The following is a 14,732-nucleotide window of genomic DNA, read 5'->3' on the forward strand; positions in this document are numbered from 1 at the left end:
CCTTTCTTCATTTTCTCCTTGGAAGAATCCTGTGATAGAATGGGTCAAATGAACCAGACAATTGATGATACGTCTATAGCCATTTTCAACCCCTTTTTCTAATTCCTCTGAGGCAGATAAGTATTAATAGATCCATTTTAGATAGGGGTGAAAGGCACAGAGAAATTAAGCGTTGGGCTTTGCGTCAGACAGTGGGAGAGCCAGACACAGAACCCAGTTTCAACTCCCAGCTCTGTAATGCATTGGTCAACTTAAAATATAAGGAATAATGTGAAGGTGAAAAAGTTGCAGTAAAATAATGCTGGAAGTCTGGATTAACCCTCAGCAAATTAATTCTTCATAAGGGTAAAATGACCATCCCTAGTCAACCCACTTTTGCCAGACAGTGAATGATCCTGCATACCACAGGTGCCAATATGCATTGGGCATAATATGGTTAAAGGTGGGTTACAGGGGTAGTTTGTGGTGGTATAGTGGGTTAGGTCATTGTTTCTTTCTCTACCAGAGTCCTGGGTTCAAATCCTGTTTAGGTCCCAAGTTAGAATGATTTTGGAGGTCTCTCCCACCCTTTTCTTAGTCTCCATTTGTACACATCACAAAATAACCTTCTGGTCTGGCATGGTAAGATCAGCAGCCTCTGCAAGAGGAGAAGAGAAAAGGATAAAGACTGGGATAACAGGGCTGTTGCAGTTAAAGACTGAGGTGAATTAAATGGAAGTTTGTAACTGGGCAAGCATGAGTGGCCAAAATAAAGACCACAGTGCACTGGGAGACATGAAGGGGGTGGGTCTGGCTGAAGCTGGTGCAGTGCCCATCTGCACTAACCCTGTGCTGGTTGCTATTAATTTCTCTTTTTCTTGAACGTTAAACTGCCCACCAGTTTTGTAATTTGAATCATAGCCCTCCCTTCTCTTTGGTTGTGTTTTATGTTATTTTCCCTTGGTTTTTTATTTATAATGACAGTAACTTGCTATCTCTTTCTATTATGTATATTACAATGGTTTGTAAAACTGTGAGATTCACTTGACAGTGACTCCCTCCATAATGAAATGAATGTTCATCACAGACAGACTTTGAGCCACACATTATTTGTCTGATACATAGCTCCCACTGGGGATTGCTCTGTTAAATACTTATTTCAAAACTAGAGATGCCATCACATAGCTGATATGTTAGTTAGACAAAGAACTTGTATGCAATACCACTATGGCAGGTTCAACATGGACAGTAGGAATTATAAAATCATGCAGCAGAATCTAGAAATGGAAAAGATCTGTGATACCATGTTCCCCATCAGATTTTCTAGTGTTTTGGTCAATCTACTTTAATCAGGCCCAAATGACAGGGATTCCACTACATCCATTTGCAGACTATTCCACAGCCTTATTGGTCACCCTAACAAGGAGTTTCTCCTGATTTCCAACCGGAATTTTTCTTTTTCTAATTTCATCCTGTTCTCCTACTTATATACCCATGTACCATCCCAAATGATTCCTTTCTATTTTTGGTGTTGATGCCCTTCATACAGTTTTGTCATGTCTCCTCCAAGACAAGCTGTCCTTCATTAGATCTTTTAATTTCTACTCAGGGAAGATTGGTTGGGAGCACATCTCTTGCTAGGAGAGCATGTGTGGCACCTTTGATGCCCCCAGAAGGTTTAACTTTGGAAAGCATCATTCAGAAGCTGCTAGAAACAATGTCATAGTTTTCAGTTATACTCAGCTAATGAACATTTGTTCCAGTAATGTAATGCTACTGGGGAGAATGTTACGTAATGTGTTCTGTTAACATTGTTTAATGTATGGGGTTGCAAGGGAAGTACAACATGTGGTTGAACATGAGACAGTGATGTAACAGCTAAGGACTCTGTAAAGGCCTGGTTAGTTGCTAGGAGCTACCATGGAACGTTATTTTTTTCAAATTCCAGCTGTTGGGCAAGCTTGCGGGCTGGGAGTGGATTGTTTCTGGATCTCAATGATGGTTCCAGTAAGGGACTCTCAGTTAGTTCATTCATTGGTTTACTTCTAAATTAACAAAATTAACTTACTCTGTTAATTTGTTCATTAGCTCTGGATTTGTGCTGAAGTGATGGGGATTGCCTGCAGTGACCTTTGAAGAGTAAGAACATAAGAATGGCCATTCTGGGTGAGAGCAATGGTCCCTCTAGCCCAGTGTCCTCTCTTGAGACAGTGGCTCTGAACACCTGTTGGCAATTTAGTATTTGAGGTTTTGCTCAAAGCCAAGCCATGAACCTGCAAAAGAGGAGCAGCTCTGCCACCCCTCCGTGGCAGAGCTGAGATTAAACTAATCAGTGGTTAGTTTAATGAGTGGTTGAACTGCACGTGCTATAGAGTGTCACCCTTTGTTCTGAAGCACTGAGAATTGTTCAGAAAAGCCAGTCCTCACTCAGTTTACACTCAGTTTGATTTATTCCTTTCAATGAGAGCTTTGCCTGAGTGAGGACTAATATTTGGCCAGTTGAAGTTTGGGTTAGAACAGCTCTGTCTGTTTATCTTGTCCATCCCCACGGCTGAGGCAGAAATGTTCTCTGCAGTGCGTTCTCAGTAACCTGTTTTTAAATGACTCTGGAAAGCAGTGACATTTCCTGTACATCCTATTGGAGACAAACCTTGTCTCTTGATCAGTTTCTCTTGATATTCAGCCTATGATTTTCTTTGCTCAATTTTACCAATTGCTCCAATTTACACTCTCTTGTTAGAACCCTTACTAGTGATAGAAGAGTGTATGCAGAACTTAGGTATAGTGAGATAGGTGGCAGCCTTATATCTGCATTTCCCTGCCTTTGTGAGTTTGTCAGACCTTTAATCTTATTTTAATAAGATTTTCTGAAAGCACTAACCACCCTGGTAAGCTCTTAGGTCTGTGTTATTTAATTGCCACTGTACAAGGCTACTTGGTACAATTGTTGCCAAGGTCATCTGCATTATTTGAATTGGGTCCTGCTTCACACAGCTAAATTCACTTAATTGTTTGTGATGTATTAGTGATTCCATCCTTACAATAGTCTTGTTACAGGGAATAAGCTAAATAATTTCAGCTTCTTGGTAACGTGCAAATCTCACCAAGAAAAATGACCAAAATGCCATCATAGCAAATTTTCCTTTAGTTGAACTGATAGCTTCTTGCTAGCAAGCAGAAAATTTACATGGTTACTATTATTAATAAACATAATAGTATCTCAGCACCAGCATACTAAGCACACCGTGAAGCGACTTATCAGAACTACTGGGCTCAGCAGAAGGTGCATAATGGGACTGTATGTATCCATGAAATAAAAAATCTAGCTAGGAAAAGTATAATAAAGTTATGCTGCCTGGGAACTTTCAAGTCTCCAATTTCAGAAATAGCCGGCCTTCGTGGACATCCGTTTTTCTCCTTATTAAGCAATTTTTTAAAATAATTTCTCAATCCTCATAGAAAATTGTATAAAAATAACACAGTATCATCTATATTTACCTAAGATTTCTTGCAAGAGAACAAAGGCATGATAATGAATTGAGGGGAAGGAGCATGCCATATGTCTTGCATGTTATTTCAGGTAGAAAATATTATCTTTAGATTTATATTCTTCACAGTCTGTGCTGGATTACCAGAATGAACAGGAGCTTTAAGCATGATGACTAAGGGGTCCAGACCATGGACGGAGATCCTGCTGTATTAAATTTAAATGCCAAAAGTATCGTCTGAGTTTATTGTAAGAGTTTATATCCCACGTCCCTTGTAATTTTCCTGCTAAAAATCTTTTTCCACTCCAATATAATGCAGATATACATACCAGTGAATATTTGCAGCATATTGTACCTCCACTAGTAGCATAATGCAGGGGTTCTCAAATGTCATTGCACCGTGACCCCCTTCTGACAACAAAAATTACTACAAGACCCCAGGAGCGGGGACTGAAGACTGAGCCTGCTGAACTCCACTGCCCCAGCCATGGGGGCCAAAGATGTACCCCAAGGGCTTCAGCCCTACCTTAAGTACATGGAGAACAATTGATTGCTGTCCTCTTTATAACAGCCTGTAACGTATATGAAGACTGTTATCAGGTCCTCAGCCCCCTCCCCAGTCTTATTTTCTCAAGACTAAACATATCCAGTTCTTTTAACCTTTCCTCAGAGGTCTGGTTTTCTAAACCTTTTATCATTTTTGTTGCTCTTTTGTGGACTCTCTCCAATTTGTCCACATCTTCATTAAAGTGTGGCACCCAGAAACAGACACAGTATTCTAGATCTCCTGTGTTTTACACGCGATGCTCCTGTCATTTCATCCCAGAATAATATTAGCCTTTTTTGCAACTGCTGGCTCATATTCAATTTGTGATCCACTATGACCGCCAGATCCTTTTCAGCAGCGCTACTGCCTAACCAGTTTTCACCATTTTGTAGCTGTGTGTTTTTCCTTCCTAAGTGTAGTAATTTGCATTTATCTTTATAGAACTTTATCTTGTGGATTTCAGACCAATTCTCCAATTTGTCAAGGTCATTTTGAATTCTAATCCTGTCCTCTAAATTACTTGCAATCTCTCCAAGCTCAGTGTCATTCACAATTTTATAAGCATATGTGCCACTCCATTATCCAAGACTGAGATTAGATGAGGAGTCCAGGGTGGGAGACTAGGACTGGGAACCAGTGGGGCTGGTGGGAGGGGAGACACAGATTGGACAGTTGGGAGTGAGGAACTGGGACTGCCAAGGAACTGGGGACAAACAGTTGGAGGTAGGGACTTGGACTGTTTAAGCAAGAAGTTAACGGGGTGGGGAAGAGACAGGCTGGGACAGGCACAGTTTGGAGAAGACAGTGGAGAATGAGTCAAGCTTGGTGGGGAACAGGCAGAAGAGTCTGTGCTCCCTAGAGCCCCTGCCTTTTGGGAGCATAGAATGGAACCCAGAATTCCTGAGTCTCACTATTCATCTGCTATCAGCAAATAGCTGTGAAACCCACTGACGAACCGTGTCTCATCCCTCTCTGGTGCTGGTCCTCATAGAGGATGGCATTCTACTATTATTATTATCAGTTAGTCTATTACCTCAAATGGCAGAGGCCTGTGCAGTGGAGCTAAATGTTCCATCCCTGCTGATGAAGCATGTGGTTATCAATATGATGCCACATGATGGAATTTGTTGTTTTTTTTTTAAAAAAAAACAAAACACCTACGTTTAAAAGAATAGAGACATGAGGACTTCTTGGTTACGGCAGTTGAACACTCCCCTGAAGCAGTGGATTCTATCCCTGCCTTTTCCAGAGTTCCCATGTGATACTAGGCAAGTCACTTACACAGACGGTCAATAATCGTGTGTTCCTTATTTACTAGGTGCTGAGCACTCAGAACTGCAGCTGAAGTCAACAGAAACTGTGTTTTTATCATATCAAGTTTTCTATAATGCTAAGTACTCTGAAAATTAGGCCCTGGGGTCTCAAATTGAGCACCCAAAATTATTGGAAACTTCTGACCTTAGTCTCTGTGACTTAGTTCCCCATTTGTAAAATAGGGATATTACCACTGCCTCATCTCACAGGGGTTTTATGATGATAAATTAATGAATGTTTGTGAAGCTCTCAAGAAAAGCCAAAGAGGAAATGAATAATTCTATCTTCAGAGCAGGATTTGAATAGTGTGCACTAAATAAGGCTTAGGGACACACACATTGAACGATGAGGATAAAACAAAATATTGAATAGCTTCTCATTAAGTGATCACCATGTATCCTATGCAGTGCAGAAAGCAGGGGTCCTATGGAAAAAAAAATAGTATGTGATCATGTAATTGAAGATCTGATCATAATGCATATGCACAGGAGGGCCAAGTTAAGGTTAGCCAGGCAACCTTAATTCTGGCATTTCCTAACTTTTGAGTGCTCAATTTGGAACTTTAATGTTCTTATAACACGTTTTGTATGTGTAATATATAAAGACACATAAATGAGTCAGGCATTATTTTTAACATGATTACCGTGTAGCATAAACTGTATATCTCTTTTTTTTCTCTTTGTGTTCTTCCTCCTCCATCTAATATTCTCTTTTAATGTTTGCATCTTATGATTTCTGTTTGGAGTGATTACTTTATTCAAATTTTGTAGCAAATGATTAGTGCTACACTATTTAGGATTTTTCATGTCATAATTATCACTGGGGCATGTTTACATGTTCAATTGTAAGTGAAAGTATATACATGCATTCATTTTTTTTTAAATTATATTTCAGGTAGGAAAAGTTACACAGAAGTCAGCAAACTGGACTGCCTATCATTCTGCAGATAATTCTGGATCGTGTACTGAACAGTTGCAGTACAGTAGGTTTCTGTTATAAGGATCAGTTTAGGTCGCCTGCTCTTCTGATTGTTACAGCTGAATGATTACTGTGCACAGAGGCATGAAACTGAGCTTCCTGAAGTCAGGCCTAGAAGCAAATCTCTGTCCTGCGAGGAGAGTATGAGCTTTGCTAGGCAGTTGAGTGCCGTCACCGGCCTATACAGTTATAATTGGCTGTAATTGACACTTGCAGGAGTTCTGACATGCTCTACCTGCAGCCAAATGGCACTCAGAAAAGTGAGGCGATCTCATCTGCCTTTGGATATAGCGAAGACATTCCTTCCACTCTGATCCTTGCAACTGAAAGTCCCAGTGATCAGAATTAGGAGTGAAGGCCAAGCACACGAACACATGTGGGAACAACTTTTGGAAATGAGGGTTTGGTCTACAGAGCGAGAAGTGATCAGAAAAACTCAGTACACTCAAACTCAGATGTTGATTTTTCTTGTGTTATTCTGTGAGCCAGTGTAATATAATATATAAAACATTTAGAACTAGCTAATAAACTAAAGAGGAAAGATATTTGTAGTTTATGCACTTATTGTGGGCTGTGTGAATTATCCGTACATGGAGAGAAGCTGTGGATAATTCATTACACAAACACCTCTAATTAGTATGAAAAGGCTTTAAGTGTACTTGTAAGAATGGATGATAAACAAACAGTTTACACTCTGCAGTAGTCACGCACCTACCATTACACTCCACAGCTGAAGGTAGAGATTCAGTTAGAAGGTAAGAATTGGGCGCTTGGTCTCTGTCTGAAGAGTCACCATTTCTGAAATTGGACTAATACATGCTCACAGCTCTGCTCTGTCAGTGTGCTCTCTGTCTTAGTTCTGGGTTATGAATGAAATGTCATACAAGTTTATTTACATTTACTGAGAGTATGATCCAGTGGGTATGCACAGGACTAGGAGTCAGGGGACTTGAGTTCTGATTCTGATTCTGGTTCTGTCACTGACTTGGCCTTGGGCAAGTCACTTTCCTTCTGTGTGCCTCAGTTACCCCATCTGTGAAATGGAGATAACAACACTTACGTTCTTTTGCGATGCATATTGAGCTCTCTAGAGAAAAAGCCCTACATAAGGATGAAGTTTATTGTTTTTATTTCTACTTACTTACATAAAACAAAGAGCCTCAATGGAGTTGTGGCTTTGCAGCCAGACTCATGTGTGACCCAGTTTTGGTACCAAATGACCCAAGCAATATCCAACTGTACTTAATTCACTTTGAGATTGTTTGTTTAATTGCGGGTGTTCCTGATAAAAAATAAATGACCTTGTAGCCTCCCCTAGGTAAACTATGATCTGAAGTATATTCACCCAGTCCTCCTCTGCTTCCCATTGATATCTCATGCCTGCTGCTGTTGGTGGAATCCAATTGGCTGCATTTAGTATTGCATAGTTCATTGTGACCCTTAGGAAAAGTGCATTATAGACTTGGGTGTAGCTCAATGGTTGACAAATTGGGCCTCCTGCATGTGTTGTTCCCAACCTTACCACAGATTCTCTATGTATATAAATCTCCCCACTGTATTTTCCATTGAATGCATCTGATGAAGTGAGCTGAAGCTTACGAAAGCTTATGCTCAAATAAATTTGTTAGTCTCTAAGGTGCCACAAGTACTCCTTTTCTTTTTGCGAATATAGACTAACACAGCTGCTACTCTGAAACATCTCCCATTGTGATCTTTAGGGCCATATTTTCTAAAGAGCTCAGGGACCAGTGTGATGAGCTCTTTTAAAAACCTGGAACGGGGCAAGTCTGAGAATCTGGTCCTTAGCCTGTCTGGGTCTCCGACCTTGTATGTAAAATTGATCCTAATAGCACACCTCTTCCTCTGGACATTAGCTGTGGATCTCCAAGTGAGGCTGAATACCAAGTTTGTGAAGTGGTGTCTGTTTTTTAAAAGCAGTGCATTACTTGGCATTGCCCAGGCTTGTGTTAACGATAATGAACTCACAGGCTCTTGATAAACTCTGTAGCTGTCTTTATTGCAGATGCTGCTTGTCTTGATTTGGATACTATTACACTTTAGCAGGATGTGTACAGTATCTGTCATTGGTGATTTATTCCTTCCTAAAAGGAAGCAGCATTTATCTATTTGTGGTTCCCTTGTTAATACTGTGTGGATACACTAGGGTGTTGTGAATAGCATAAATGTTCATTTAAAAGGATCTCTGAAAGTATTACTACTGGCATAGAAGCCATAATTATCTGAATGGCAAACTTTTTAAAGTTCTTGTTGTTTTATTTTGCATCTTGTTTTACTGAAAGATAACAGTGCTACATTAATGGGAGGGGGAAAGAGTGGGTGTATTTTGTGTACTAGAAAGCCGTTCTGCTTTCACATCCCCTTCAATCAGGAAAGGCATCCAGCAATTCAGAGCCATTGTTCCGCTGAAAAGACTATGCCATTCTCTGGGAGGAAGAGTCCTTGTGTATATGGTGGGAGAGGGATATAATTCCCCATCTTGTGACTTCCTTGGATGAGATGTGGAATTAATGCTAGTGTTTAGGAAGGCTCACTACATTGTTTGTCACAATGCATAAAGGTTTTTGGAGACAGTGCATTCTCAGTCTTCTGCTAGTACCCAGTGGAATGTAGAGTATATCTCTTTAACTAACATCTGCTCTGTATTATTTCAGTTTTCCTGTGTCTTTAATTGAGGGTGACAATAGCCTCACAGGCCTTAGATTTCATCACTTGTGCTAATGAAATGCTTGTATTTGGATATATTCCTCTCTGCGGCCATTACAGCGTTACCACACACGGCAAAAACCATAGTGAACGAACACCTCCCTCTTTGTTTTTCATTTTGCAGCTGGTGCCACATATATCTTTGGGAAGAGTGGAGGCCTCATCCTGTATACCTGGCCAGCAAATGACAGACCCAGCACAAGGACAGATCGTCTTGCTGTAGGCTTCAGCACAACTGTGAAGGATGGCATCCTGGTTCGAATCGACAGTGCTCCTGGGCTCGGCGACTTTCTGCAGCTTCACATAGTGAGTACACACCCATGTCTATGCCAGACCTGGGTTTCACTTTTGCGTGCATCAGTAATGTGGATATATGTGATGGGTGTTCCTGAAGAGTTAAAGATGAGTGTTGCTTCGGAAAAGGAAGGTGTAATCATTAGATGTATGATTAATGGGATCACTCATGGGATCAGGGAGGTAATGCTTCCTCTTGACACAATGCTGGTTAGACAATATCTGGGGAAGTCTATTTATAGATTTGGGTACTATCCTATTGATAGAATATACAGAGGAAATTGAGAGAGTTCAGAGATGAATAAATAGAATGAGAAGAAAATGGGAAGGAATGAACTTAGATAATGAATCAAAAGACTAATAATGTAAAACAGCATGTGTCATGTAGATTCTTCACTTTCTATGTCTTCAGCACACATTGAGTTTAACCTCCCCAGGCATTCCTTCAGGGTCCAGTTTATTTAGCTAAGTGTGATACACTTGGTCCCACTGAGGTTTGTGACAGAACTCCCATGGAATACAATGGGAGTGTGATTTACACTTACATTAGGACTATTTTATGGCAATGTTAACCCACCCTGCCCTGTGCAAAAGCCTGGAAATGATGGAGAGTATGGTTCCCTTTACCTCATCCCCTTTTTTTATTATACATTACAAAGAAGATACAGTGTTCTCACTGGGTAGCAATAAAAGAAACTTAAATGCCAGGCCAGATTCTCAGCTGGTGTCGATGAGCATAATTCCATTCACATCAATGGAGCAATGCTGTTCCACACTTGCTGAGGATCTGGCTCAATGGATATAATTTGGGATTATAAAAATTTGATTTCAGTCACAGAAATAAATTTTAATAATGTGACTGGGAAGGACATAGGCCCAACTTCTGATAGAGATGTTAGAATCAAAAGCAAATCACTGGAAAACTTTGAGATGAGGAAGAAAATGGAGCCCTGTGAGCAGAGCAGGAGGGGAGACTAAATAGGAGCTTTCCAGATTTTTTAGGTAATAGGTTTGCAGCCTAAGAAGTTGGAAGTACCAGTCTAGGCCACCTCCTGTTCAGCAGTTTCTGCTCTAACTCACAACAGGGATTTGGTTGTTTTTAACACTGAGAATGGGATTTGAAGCCATTCAAGCTTGATGGCAGTTTAGAGGGAACATAGCTGAACAGGAGGCTTGCTACGGCCCAGCATAAAGGCACCAATATTGTAAAGTGTTGAGCATCTTACACTGCCATTGACTATTAAGGGAGTTGAAGATGTTCAGTTTCTTATAGGAGGCACTCAGAATTTTATGGAGTTTTCCTGAGTCAGGGGTTGGAACCTAAAGTGCTATCCACCAATACTGCTATTAGGAAAAGTGATTGTGAGCCACTGATCAAGTGAAAATGGATCCCCCAATCCTAACAATACAGTGAGTCTGTGAAATAGATATAAACAAAATGCCAGGCGTATAATGAGAACATAATTGGCCAAGTGTAAAAGGAGAGAGATTGTCAGTGATAACTTTGGGTTTCTCTTTACTTTTGGATCATTTGTTTAGAAAGCAAACGAGATTGGGCAATCTAATATTGCCCATAAATTGCTGAAGTGTTTATAAGGGGAATGAGTGTAATAGTAATTAACACCAACATATTCTCATACAAGTATTTTCTTTTGTCTGGTAAAGATTTTGGGGATATATTTCCAGGGCTAAACTCCAACCATGACTCGATAAATCATGTAGCATGTGGTCTTATGCCACAGTGATTATATGTGTTCATTTACTGTCCTCTCCAGTCTATTGATACGAGAGAGATGATTATTATTTGATTATCGTAGCACCTAGGAAACCTGGTCATGGACCAGGAACCCATTGTGCTAGGTGCTGTGCAAACACAGAACAAAATGCTGGCAACTTATTACTGTGACGTTCACTCATGATCGAAGGAACAAAAGGCTGGCAGCTTACATTTGGAACCCAGAGCAACTGTCTGCTTCCAGTTCAGTAGTTACTAATGATGGTAAAGAACTGTGCTCAGTGCAGTATTTCTTTGTGATCAATCTGGCTATAATGGGGTTTCTAGATAAATCATGAACACACTTGTGATTTCTACCTTGCTTTTGGTATTTATCGTTCAGCTCTTAATTATGTCAAAAGTAATCAATCAATCTACCTGAACTTTTTACATGTGTGATTTTATACCAGGACAGAACTTTGCTGGGATTATTGAAGCAAATCAGAAAAGATCTTTGTGAAATAAGAGTCCATTAATAAAGAATTGTTTACTTCCAAGATATTCGATTTTTTTTTCTTTTTTGCTAGTAATATTTAAAGCTTGTCCTCTATACTCTAAATGTGTTTTGATCGCTCTGCTCTCTGTGAGAACTGGGACCGTTCAGCTGGTTTTGGACACTTTGGCTTTGTATAATTGAAGTTATTAACTGTGATTGATGTTTGCAATAAAAATGCTGCAGGCATTGTTTCTGGGTAGTTAGGCCCATGTGTGCCTTAGGATGCTCACAAGCAGCAAATGCAGGGCTAGTACAGATTTAATATCTCCTGTTGTGTTTTGGTCATTACGGAGTAAGAGTATTTGTGTAAGCTATTCAAGAAGGGGAGGAGGGCACTGCTATTCTCATCTAGGTACCCTGTCTCCTGATATGTACCTCTGACCCTGCCAAGGCCCTAATGGGGAACCCAGTCTGAGAGAGAGACTCATATCAACGGACACAAAAAAAATAGAGCAGAAAGATTGAAATGATATGGTTACTGGTTCATTGAGCATCCATAATATTTTGTGTTATCTCAGTTTGATGATTCAGCATTTCTTATGTAAATTAGTCACAATCATAACAATGAGTTAACAGCAGGTTTGGGTCCTGTTGGAGATAAATTGCTATCTAAAATGATGGTTGCCACTTGAAACAAGAGACACTTATGAGATGGGGCCATGTATGGCTCCCTGAATTTCTGGTTGCTTTTCTTGAACAAAGATCTCTTCCAACTTGCTGAAAACTATTGCACTGCGATCAACTCCCCTGTATTTGGTAGATAACACCTGCAAAGACACAGTGAGACCCACTCACCTTCCAAAAGTCTGCCATTACCTCCACTGAGAGGATAAGTAGGACATGTATTCTTCCTGATCACAAGAGATATGAGCCAGGGAGAAAAAGACAGGGAGGAGCAAAGGGGGATAAAAATGGAGGAGAAAAAAATAATGGTGGGAAGAGATTAGGATAGAGATGGGGAACTAGAATAGAGCGATTAAGCCAATGGTAAAAAGAGGGGGAAGAATGGCCAGATCACTAGAGAGAAGAATTCTAGAAGGAAAAGTGGAAAGTAGGAAGAAAAGAAAGAGAAAGAAGGAACAACAAACAAACAAGGGGGATGGTAAGTGATATAATGATGACATTTACAATTTTAATAATTAATGATTTGGCTGTTTTCAGCAACAAAATATTTCAAAATTCCCAAGCTGTGGATGGTCACTGGGAGGGTCCTGCATCCTCATTTCCCTGTGTTTGGATGTTGTAGATCTGGGTTTCTCACAACACAATTTTGGTGGCCTCAGAGTGCGGCCACCAACTCTTGCTGGTGGCCATTCTGACAAATTTTCCTAAAATACTTAATTAACTTTAGGAAACACAAATAAATATGCACATATACATGTCTAAATCATTGTAATTGATTGATGAAGGGTTGGGTTTTTTTTTGCAGACTCAATAATACAATTAATGTACAGTTGTATTTTGGAGCCCCTAGCCCCACTGCCTCCCCCAATCCCTCACAGATCCCCTGGGCCCCCACTGCCTCCCCGCCCCACACACTCCTTAAGGCTCCCCATTGCCCCCCTGTACTCCACTGCTTCCCCTCCCACACCATTGCCTCAAGCTCCCTTTTGTGGCCTTGCATCCCAGGCTGAAGCCCACTCCTGGAGTCCCGCAGCTAAAGATGGGAAGGGGTGCTGAAGCCCTTCCCCGGAGTCCCTGGGCACTGCAGCGACGCACCGTTCCTTTGCTCCCTCCCCCATCTCTGCCCAAAAGGCTGTCCTGGTCGCAGGAAACCCCCCTGGTGTCCGCATGCAGCCATACTGCCACATTTGAGAAACGCTGCTATAGATCATCTCCATTTTGTGTTCAAAAGTTGTCCGTTAGCTACTCTTGCTCCACCAGACTGTCTGGTTAACTACTCTTGCTCCACCAGACTGTCTCAGATTTCTGGCTGGTGGTAACAAGAGTTGACAGCAACCATTTCCTGGTGATTAGCAGTGACGATATTTAGTCTCAGTGGTGTCTAAGATGGTGAGTAAGATGACACCTGACCTTCATATTGTGAGCTATGGATAACAAATGACAGGTACCATTTTAGAAATTGCCAAGATGACTCCTACTTAATTATGTTAGTGGACACTTTCTGGTGTCTTTTGTTCTTTCACCCATGGCAGGCAACAGAGAGAAGTTGCAGGGCATTTATTATCTCATTTTACTTTCCAGATACTGGAGGGGTGTGTGTGTGGAAGTTATCCTATTAATCGTGTCTGTATATAATTTACAGTGAATCTGCTTGGATTAATTTTTTCCATTATGAGTCTTTTAGACACTGTGGAGATTTGTGTGCTGAGGCATCTGTTTCCTATGACTAGAATTTATAACCCCTGTAACTCTTTCCCACCTGATTTCAGTGAGACATGAGCTACCAGCCCATGTATCATGTTGATCCATGTGGTGTATGAAGCATGAGGTGTTTATATACACAAAACTACTGGCACCTCCTGGAGGTGAAGTGTAATAAGGAGGTGTTTTCTGCTATCATGAGGTTTGCGTGGCATAGGTGTGCGGGTGGTGCTCTCAGAGTTGTGAGGAATCTCTTGTAACAGGTAGAGTTCTAGAAGACTGCAGGCTTAAGCTATGGTCAGATGTTTCTACATATTCATTCTCCTTAGTCTGCAACAGCTGTCATTTCCTAATTTACACCATGCAAAATATCTCACAGAGTGAATAGAGGGAAACAGGACAGTTGTGGGTTATGATAGATATCCTCCTCCTGATGACTACCAAGAGATACGTCACTCACTCTGTGCACTGATGTTTTATACTGTTGTCTTTCATTTGGATGTTTGTTGTAAACCATCAGCTCACCTCTGGTTTATGCTGAGTGTGGTTATGAGGTGGTAAGATTGGCCCACCTCTGAATTCTTGGGTAGACCTGGAATAGGTTTGGAGAAGAAAAACTCTAGGCCCAATCCTCAAATCCTTACTAAGGAAAAACTCCCAGTGACTTCAAAAGCAACACTGCCTGAATGAGGTCAATCCAGTGGGAGTTGAGAGTCATCAGTGCCACTCATTGTCCGATCATAGCTGAAGGCTGCAGGGTTTGACCTAGAATTATTTTGGATCTCAAGAACTAACCATGAGGAAAGTGAGAAA

At 40.8% G+C, this 14,732-nt stretch overlaps 1 protein-coding gene across 44 annotated transcripts in view; it reads left to right on the forward strand.

Annotated features, from left to right (window-relative positions):
• Positions 1–14,732, forward strand: part of NRXN3 (neurexin 3) — a 1,412,371-nt gene that overhangs the window by 1,044,701 nt on the left and 352,938 nt on the right. For all 44 annotated transcript variants that reach the window (XR_007357036.2, XR_007357037.2, XM_048852498.2 and 41 more), the window contains one exon: positions 9,155–9,336. Coding sequence is in view for 42 of the 44 variants with exons in the window: in XM_048852498.2 (XP_048708455.1) it covers positions 9,155–9,336 (182 nt within the window). In the remaining 2 variants the exon portion in view is untranslated. The remainder of the gene's footprint in view (positions 1–9,154; positions 9,337–14,732) is intronic.

This window comes from Caretta caretta, chromosome 6, assembly GCF_965140235.1.
Source record: "Caretta caretta isolate rCarCar2 chromosome 6, rCarCar1.hap1, whole genome shotgun sequence".
Lineage (NCBI taxonomy): Eukaryota > Metazoa > Chordata > Testudines > Cheloniidae > Caretta > Caretta caretta.